Source organism: Populus euphratica, unplaced genomic scaffold, assembly GCF_000495115.2.
Source record: "Populus euphratica unplaced genomic scaffold, PopEup_1.0 scaffold605.1, whole genome shotgun sequence".
Taxonomy (NCBI): domain Eukaryota; kingdom Viridiplantae; phylum Streptophyta; class Magnoliopsida; order Malpighiales; family Salicaceae; genus Populus; species Populus euphratica.
This window is the reverse complement of record NW_011500477.1, coordinates 58,304-68,185: the sequence shown is the minus strand read 5'-3', so window position 1 is coordinate 68,185 and position 9,882 is coordinate 58,304. Positions and strand designations below refer to the sequence as shown.

Below are 9,882 nucleotides of genomic sequence, written 5' to 3'. Positions count from 1 at the left end.
AATGTAAAAACTTCTCAATTCTAAAATTATCTAATTAAGATAAATAAAAATAATAAAATTATTATTATAATTTTAAAACTTAACTTAAGAATTGATTCGATATAAGGCCTAGGTTTCATGTTAAATTGAATCAACTTGAGTTGATCCGAATCAATATATGAATAAAAATAATTATTATCATAATTTCAAGACTTTGCTTGAAAGTTGACTCGGGAGCAAGTTTTGAATCACGAGTTGGGAGGGTCAAATTAAATTGATTTGAATTTTTTTTTTAAAATCAAACCAATCTAATTTTTATCCAAAAAATATATTTTTAAAAAATTTATGAGATATTGATCCATGTTTTATTTTGAGTTGATCGAGTCGAGAGTCGACCTAGTTTTTAATTAGATCAGATTGAATCAATTATTTTTTTTATTTTTTCTTAAACTCAAAATGATACAGGCTCCAAGTTAGTCAGGACCCAAGTTTTTTGTTAACTTGTTGAATCAGTTTGATTGTTATAACTAGTATTTTTATACCATTATTAATTTTAATATTCAATATAAAGTAAAGTGTTTGATTGTTATAACTAGTATTTTTATACTGTTATTAATTTTAATATTCAAAAAGAATAATATCTAATTATTTTTAAAAACACAAAGACTTGAAAATAATATTTATTACTTTTTCATTAAGTTTTTGTCTATAATAACCATATAATAACCAAAATTTTCATTAAGTTTTTGTCTATAATAACCAAACAAAAATAGTTATTTTATTTTATATATTATTATTAAATGTAATTCTATTTTTATCTCTTTTTCTATGTTATCTCTATTGTCTTTTTTATGTTTCAATGGAATATAACCAAACTCCATCGTAATGGTAATATATAGAGTGTCTTTTGTTAGAATATCTCGAAAACAAACATAACAACATTAGTATCATTATTGTGTAGAAGACGAGAGAGATTAAAAGCTTCAGCGCTAACAAACAAAGCCTTGAAAACATTGGAAGAGTAATGGACGTGTAACTCTTGCGCTTCCTCCACTCTCCACTCTTCACTCTCCAATTCATCCTCATCATCATCATGGAAAACAACCCAGCAGCGGAGCACAAAACCCTACTGTGGGTTCCCAATCTTGAAACCAAAAGCAGCAACGGTGGTGTTGGTGGTGATAATAACAGAGGGATTAGTATTGCAGAGAGAAGAGCAGCGAAGTGCGGTTTCAAAATGAAAGCGGAGAGGATCAATACAGCCCGCTTTCGAACCACCAGCCCCTTGACATCTCCGCTTCGCTCTCCCTTTATAACCATTCCTTCAGGCATCAGCCCCACTGTCTTGCTTGATTCGCCCATTATGCTATCCAATTCTCATGTTCAGGTATTTTTTTTCTTTTTTTTCTTTTATTGAAAATTAATTATGGTTTGATGATTATCGGACATTATTCACAGCCGTCGCCGACCACTGGAACTTTTCCATTATCCCCTCTCAAATATGAAAGTGAAAGTTTGTTGCTCTGTGGTGATGGGGAGAGGGGGAGTAATGCAGGTGGTCTCTCCTTCAGGTTCAGATTCAAGCCTCTTGGGAATTCTCTTCCACTCTCAGAAAATCAGGTACTTTTACTTTCATATTGTTGCTCCCACTGTTGTTCTGTTATAGTATCAATTTAATATCAGCAAATTACATGTATCCCTCCCTTGCTCCATTCATTTGTATGTTTATAATTATCGACCTCTTTTGTTTTTGTGTTCTATGCAACCAATCTTTACAACATGTGTCGAGAAAGCTATAGTTCCCTGTTTGTGGAGTTTGGTTGGGATGAGCCGTGTATTGGTATTTTCTATTTGCGGGTTATTCACATAATCAGATCCAGACTTGGCAGTTTTATTTTTTCTTCTTGCACAGGGTAATGATTTTGACTTTGAAGCTACTCTCTTGATGGACCCATCAATGGATTTTCAGCTTCCAGTGGAATTTTCAAAGCAAGTTACTCCAGATAAATGCACAAGTGATTCACATACTGATGTCAATGTCTTAGATAGCGTGATTGGAAATGCCAACGTTAGTGACATGCAAATTTGCCCTTCTGATTTAGCTAGTAATCCCATTTATGTACAAAGAGAAACTATCCATGGAGAAAATGTTGTGTCATGTCGCCTTATGGAAGAAAATAAACGAACAGTACCTGCAACAACAATTGGAAGGTCTTCAGAAGATGGATACAATTGGAGAAAGTATGGGCAGAAACAGGTTAAAGGTAGTGAATATCCAAGAAGCTATTATAAGTGTAACCATGCAAATTGTCTGGTAAAGAAAAAAATAGAGTGCGCCCATGAGGGCCAAATAACAGAAATCATTTACAAAGGTACACATAATCACCCTAAACCTCAGCCAAGTTGTGGAGCACCACCTGGACCTGCTTCTTCATTAGATGAAATGCCAGAAATGGATGAAGGCGAATCAGTTCAGAAAAAAACAAAGTCAGGGTTCAAGGATATTAAAGTTCAGTCTGATTGGAGGACTGATGGCCTGCAAAGGACGTCCTCAACCTCTGCTGTGACTGAGCTCTCATCAACCAGTCAAATAAAATCTTTAGAGACATATGAATCAACAATAACTCCGGAACTTTCCTCCACACTTGCAAGTCATGATGATGATGGGGTTACTCAGGGAAGCTCTTTTGGTGCTGAAGCTGATGACGAGTCTGAGTCAAAAAGAAGGTACTCTCTGTTTAGCATTTGTTGCTTCCAGTCCAGAAAACTTGATGGATGGTTTACAGTTTTTTCCCCTTTTCAGGAAGATAGAGAGCTGCTTGGTTGAAACAAATATGGCATCCAGGGCTATCCGTGAGCCAAGAGTTATTGTTCAAATTGAGAGTGAAGTGGACATACTAGATGATGGTTACCGCTGGAGGAAGTATGGGCAAAAAGTTGTCAAGGGGAATCCAAACCCTAGGTATTGCATTTTACACCATTTATGTGTGTGATGACATTTGTTCTAAATTAACATGGTATCCTCATTATAGTGGCTAGCACTCCTGTATTCTATGGATGCTGATGAACCAAGGATGTGGGGTTGTTCTACCATTAGTCAATTGATTAGTGAGGAAAAGTTTACTCTCTTCAATCTATCTGTATGATTCTGCATAATTATTTATAGTTCTATAGAACCGTACACAGATTGGAAAATAACTAGTATGTCAAATGGCTCAATGGTTGAGGGTTGGTATTGATAAGGGTAGAATTACTGGAATGGGCGTGCATAACTGTTTAATTAATTGAAAAGACATTATTGATTAAATTTTATTTTGGTTTGAAAACACAATCCAAAACCGACTTAACATAAGCTACTTTATTGTAAAAAAGGGGAAAGAAAAGGAGAAGTCGAGGACATACCTGAATCGTGAAAGGCATGAACCCCTGCTCTATATCAAGCTTTTGAAGGATTCATGTAATAAATATATATGAAAGAATGAGTGGAGAAAAAAAAAGAACACAAAGAAAGGAGATCTTGGGAAGGTATCTGAATGGATCTTGAAAAACTTCAAGTTAGTATATATGATCTATATATATGCGTAACAGAAACATAAGAGTAGGTATGCTTGTTGCAATCATATATTAAGAACAGATGCATGTAGATATGCTTGCAGTTTTCCTGTACACTAATATCTTGCAATCATGATTTGTTTTATTTCTTTTGCTGTGCACTTCATTTTTTGACAGTTTGGATTATTAAGTCTATTTAGAAGTTCGAATACAATTACTTAAGAGATTATTAAATAATAATTAATGTATTAGTTGAGATTATGAAATCAACTAAAAATATAACGTCTTATATGCAGTACCGTAATCAAGATAAAACCTAAAAAAAGCAGAGTGCCACCAAAATTAAGAAAAATCCCAAAGCTCGTTGGAGCTGAGAATAATCCAACCTATTTTCACCCAACCCAACCCAGCCCATCTGGGATCACTTCATAAGATTAAAATATTTGACACATCTCAGAGTGCCATCATAAGATTAAAATATTTGACACATCTCACTTAGAATCCTGGTTATTGTTCTTCAGTCGCTTTGTTTTCTAGTTTGCTTATATTTTCAATTCTGTTTTTCTTCATGCTGAATGATGTGTGCGGTTGGCAGCATCTTGTTATTTTTCCTAAACTAACAAGTGCTGGAAATAGGCATTCAAAATTCTTGTTTCTCATTTACTTCACAGGAGCTACTATAAATGCACAAGTGCTGGATGTTCAGTTAGGAAGCATGTGGAGAGAGCCTCCCACGATCTGAAATATGTAATTATAACTTACGAAGGGAAACACAATCATGAAGTGCCTGCAGCCAGAAACAGCAGTCACGGAAACTCGACTAGTAGCAATTTTTCCCAGGCTGCTGGCAATGCACAGCTTGCCCTGGCATTGGCCAGAAACACCAATGCGCCAAACCCTGAAGCACAAATTCAAGAGTTTGCACCCAGTTTTGATAGAAAACCAGTATTTAACAATGACTATTTGAGATCCAATTTCCCTGGAAATTTCAGTAGTGAAATGAATCTTGGGTCTTCCTTTGTTTACCCGATGAGGTTTCCTCCCATCCAAAACGCCATGCCTTGTGATTCTTTCGGGTTCAGCAACCAACAGCTTGCTGCCAGTCACTCTGGATCTACTGCCTCGCTTGTTCCAGATTTCCCAAGATCATTGTCACCATGTCTTCAAACAGCTGCAAATCTTTCTCTGGCTAGAGTTGATTTTAGTTGTGATGGGAAACCAGTTGGTCAAGTTCAGACTTTTCTCCAGGGACAGCAGTCGATCAGGCCTAAACAAGAGCAAAAGGATGATAACCTTTATGGTGCTAGCTCGTCCATCATGGATAATCTAAAGGCGCCATCTTCATCATTGTCAGTATATCATCAGCTCCTGGGAAACTTTCAATCTTAAAAGATCTACTTCGCGTCAAAGAAGTGGAAACTGGTTCCTTTTACTTTTCAATGCTTTGCAATAAATTTTTGGCCCCAATACCCACAGAAAAGCAATTTTATTTTTTTATTCCTTTGATAGGAAAGTACCTTATTTCTTATAGAAACTTCATACAGGTTTTTGTATTAATTCATATAGCTTTCAAATTTATCGACAGGTTTTCCATGTATTTCTTGTTTTGTTTTGTTTTGTCGTATTAATCCCCTTATCTGATTTTCCTTCATGGTAATCATTTTATTAGCAGCTTTAGTAGTTGTTTTTGGAAGTCTGTTAGAGGTTTTTTTTTTTAAATATTTTTTATTTTAAAATATATTAAAATAATTTTTTTAATTTTTTTAAAATTCATTTATAATATCCATGTATCAAAACTATTCATAAATACTAAAAAAAAATTATTGTAAAGCAAAAAAAATCTAAATTTTGATGAAAAAAAAGTTAAATCTCACAACCTAATAAGCACTTAACTTTTCGTTTTCATTGGTGCCTCATAAGATTGTTGATCACATCCGTTAATCCATATCAATATAAAATGTATATCTGCCACATGTATGGTTTTAAAAAAATAAAAAAAAAATAAAAAATTAATTAAAATTCATTGCTACATTTAAGTTTGAATAACAAGATTATTATGAATTTTATTTTTTAAAATAAGATAAATATAATTTTTTATTTTTTAAATAAAAATTACTTTTTTAAATCAAGTATACACGGTTGTGTTTATTTTGGGGTTATATATATATTACTTCATTTTCAAATTCATTTGTTTTGTATCTACTTCCCCTTTAACTAAGTTTGATTTATTTTTTTCATTACTTAAAAAAATTAATTAATTTTAAATAACTATTTGTTGGAAAAAATACCTTGATTCTATTAAGGTTTAAGTGTAATGTTTTGCCTTTTTATTTTTTTTTTAAAAAAGTATATTTTATAGGCTAACACAAAATTTAAATTTAGATAAAAAGATAGAAAAAAGCCCTTTTCGTTAAAAACCCAATCCAAGAAACAATTTTATTTTCTCTCTTATTAGCCAAAATCCATAGTCTACGTAATTATTTTATTAGTAGTTTTGGTAATTGTTTTTTGGAGTGTAATAAAGATTACTTTTTAAAATATTTTTTACTTTGAAATATACTAAAATAATATATTTTTTAAATGTTTTAAAATTTATTTTTGATATCTACCTATCAAAACTATTCATAAACACTACAAAAATTTATTTTGAAGCACAATTTTTTTTTTAATGAAAAACAAGTTAAATCTTACTACCTAACAAGCATTTAACCCTTTGTTCTCATTAGTGTCAAATAAGATTATTGACCAAATCCGTTAATCCTCATTAATGAAGAGTGCACATCTTGCCACATTTATGATTTAGAAAAAAAAAAGTAAACAAAAAATATAAAATCATAGAAAATTAACTAAAACTCATGGCTACATATAAGTTTTAGTAAAAGATTATGATGAATTTGATTTTTTAAAATTAAGTAAACATAATTCTTGATTTTTTAAATAAAAAATTAACTTTTTCAATCAAGTATACATGCTTGTGTTTATTTTGGAGGTTTTTTTTAATATTATTTCAATTTCATATTCATTTGTTTTGTATCTACTTTCCTTTCAACTAAATTTGATTTATTTTTTTAATTAATTAAAAAGTTTATTTAATTTTAAATAACTATTTGTTGGAAAAAGTACATTGATTCTCTAAAGGTTCAAGTAGGGTAATGTTTTGCCTTTTTTAAGTTTTTTAAAAAACTATACTTTATACATGTGCTAACACAAGATTTAAATTCATATAAAAAAAATAATAAAAGCCTCTTTCATTAAAAACCCAATTCAAGAAACAATTTTATTTTCTCTCCCATCAACCAAAATCCATAATCTATGTTAAATCTAAAAATTATTTTTTTAATAAAATCTTACAATCATTATACACATTAAAACTTTAAAGTTCATTTTCTTTTGTTATTGCTTACCATCAATTTTATTTATTTTTAATTTTTAAAATTTAAAATGTTATAATTTTTTTTACCTCTTAATTATCAAGCTTTTTATGACATTGATGGTCGATTAAGACAAGATCACAATCTATAAAATATTCAACTCCATTTTCAAATAAATAACATAATTTTCAGACTTCTCTTTTAAATCTATCCTTATCACTAGGTTAGATTACACAAGATGAATGAGAAATGTACTAATAGACACCCCATTCAAGTTCCTTCATCACTAGGTTAGATTACACAAGATGAATGAGAAATGTACTACAAATAAATGGCATGTTCATTTCTTTATTATTAGGATTCATGCTCTTTTTTGTAACCGTTAAGTAATCCTTTTTACTTGGCTTAAAAATCAAAACAAATAACTAATCAACATGTTTCAACTTTATGTAGTTAATTTGCTCTAGTAATCTTGTATTTAGATCATACATTATGACACGATCAAAAAATTGATATCTTCTCTCAAGTGCATGAGTGTTAAAGTAATAAATAACTCGACAAGATTAGGTTGAACCACATAAAGGTTAATTGTATAAATTATAAATAACAACAACAACAACAACAACAACAAAGAAAAAGAAGTTGATGAGAATTTTGAGATGAAAGATCAATATGAGGATCAAACAATGATAAAAAAAAAAATATCAAGGTTAGAGGATTCACTAATGGTATTTCAAATAAGGATAATATAATTTTTTTTTTATTACTTAACTAGAAACCACACATAAAGAAGGTTCCAATCGGATTATAAATAGTTAACATGATTACATCAATTATCTTATTTGAATAATGCTAATACTTGTAAATGTTATCAGGCATTCATGATTATAACTTATGTTAACAACAAATCAAGTTCCTTTCTAGTACAAGTGTCAGTTACACTATACGGTTGGACTATAAAAGTGCTAAGTATTTGTTTTACCACATGTTATACAACATAAATTTAGATTAACCATTTAACAACCAAAGTATTAAGAGTGAACAAGATAACAAATACAAAACATGTTAGTATCAAACATTAAAGTTCATCTTGAGTTTACACAATACATTTTCTTACATTATTAGTGTAACCTTTTCACCTTGACATAATTAATTTACCTAAATATAATGAAAGAAAGAAATTTAAATAAATAAGATAAAAGTTAACAAAGTAAAAGAAAGAAAATGAAAGGCATAAATAAGATATTAATGAAAGCAAAACTTAAGCATTACAAAAATACAAAGAGAGAAAGCAAAAGCATGATCTTGATCTGGAAACCAAGATGCCTAAATGCATGGCAAATGCCTTCTTTTATAGGTCGAAATTGAGAACTATTTATTTGATGATTAATTGATGAGTGAATGGCTAACTCTTGACTTGGTGACAATTCTTATCTTCTTGTCTACCAAAAACTTTATTGATAACGTTAGAATTTGAACCAACCATACTCATAAAAGTTCTAGAAAATTTTCTCAGCTTGTCAGAAAAAAAAATTGGGGGCAATTGGGCTTCTAAAACTCGAGATATGGGCTGAACACTAAACAGTGTCTAGGTTGTAGGACATATTTGGACTTGTAAGTTGTTGTTAAGATTTGGACTTCCAAACAGTAGAATTGAGTCTTGCCTTTTCATGAAAGTTTTAGGCATATGTCTCTGCTTTCCATTCATATGAAACAAACCTAAATCCAAGATCCACAGCTCTAGATATGACCCAATTACAAAATAATGTTCCAGTTTGGACTGCTTCATTATCTCTTTTCTTAGTTTGGTCCTCTCTTTGTCCTTTGAGTTTCATTACTTCAACTCATCAGTCAATCCTTTTATTTATGTGATATGCTTGCATTTAGGATGAATATTTACTATAAATTAAAGGTATCTTATGGTATCAGACTTGTTATTATAAAACATGTTTTAGTTAAGGAGTTATTGATACTTCAAGTGCAAAATGATGATATAAAACATTGATAAAAATGCACTTCTAAGTACTAATCACCTTACTAAAAATCCATATTTCATTATATATATGGTGACCTGTTTGACTGTTTTTTTATGATCGGTTTGTTTTAACTCACAAGTGTACGAGTGTGCTATGTAACAATTAACTTGGTAAAATCAAGGTCATATCCACATAGTGCTAGATCTGGAAATTAAGCTAGGTAAAAAAAAATCAAGAAAAATTAAATTAGCAATAACTTGGTTGAAAATAATTGATGGATTTGTTTTCAAAGATGAAAACATGTAAATAGATTTTAAATGACAAGAAAAGATAAGTTTTGGTCCAAAGCAATTTTAATGGTGATGTCTTGGTGATTCCTTCAACATATATAATATAACTTAACCTAATATCAATGATGGTGATATTAGATTGGAAGATATTACAATGAAGTTTAAGAAGATGAAAATTGATTATTGCTTAATAATGAACAAGTACTATCATATTAACTAAGATATTGAATCAAACAATCTCTACACTAAAACTAATGTTTGTACATAAAAATTCAAGATTATAACATTACCTAAATGATTTATAAAATTTCTTTGCAATAATAAAACATTCATGAAGAAAATGAGAAGATAAACATTAAGATTCATTCATATCTTAAAGAACTTACCTCAACCACCATCATCCTTGATTTGGATCCAAGAAAGAGATTAGCCAAACATGATTATATATAAAAATACTTTAATAAACATGAAATAACTTGAATCAAATTGAAATAATAAGTTTTACAAACTAAATAACTGAAATATACAAAGAAAAACATATAACAATTTCAGTAAAAATTCTAAAGCAAATATGATGCTAACTTTAGATAGCAATTCGATCGCCTTAGAAGCTTTTTTTAGAGATGGCTATTAGAGACATTTATAGGAAATTATATAGCTTTCTAGATCATTAAAAAATAGCACATTTGGAAATCTAAGTCAAACATGTCTATT

The 9,882-nt window shown here is 30.2% G+C and overlaps 1 protein-coding gene across 1 annotated transcript; it reads left to right on the top strand.

Moving 5' to 3' along the window:
- Positions 1–897: 897 nt before the first annotated feature.
- Positions 898–5,128, top strand: LOC105114926 (probable WRKY transcription factor 20). The gene is made up of 5 exons (XM_011011656.1): positions 898–1,366; positions 1,438–1,599; positions 1,892–2,706; positions 2,783–2,941; positions 4,203–5,128. Exons 1-5 carry the CDS (start codon positions 1,073–1,075, stop codon positions 4,918–4,920), a joined length of 2,148 nt encoding a protein of 715 aa, XP_011009958.1. The 5' UTR covers positions 898–1,072; the 3' UTR covers positions 4,921–5,128.
- Positions 5,129–9,882: the final 4,754 nt, after the last annotated feature.

What these genes read in the sequence shown, in the direction of transcription:
- LOC105114926 (XM_011011656.1), top strand. Translation starts at nt 1,073, where the DNA reads ATGGAAAACAACCCAGCAGCGGAGCACAAAACCCTACTGTGGGTTCCC. An exon ending in GAGTCTGAGTCAAAAAGAAG is followed by an intron (nt 2,707 to 2,782) that starts GTACTCTCTGTT and finishes TCCCCTTTTCAG; the next exon opens with GAAGATAGAGAGCTGCTTGG. An exon ending in AAGGGGAATCCAAACCCTAG is followed by an intron (nt 2,942 to 4,202) that starts GTATTGCATTTT and finishes TTTACTTCACAG; the next exon opens with GAGCTACTATAAATGCACAA.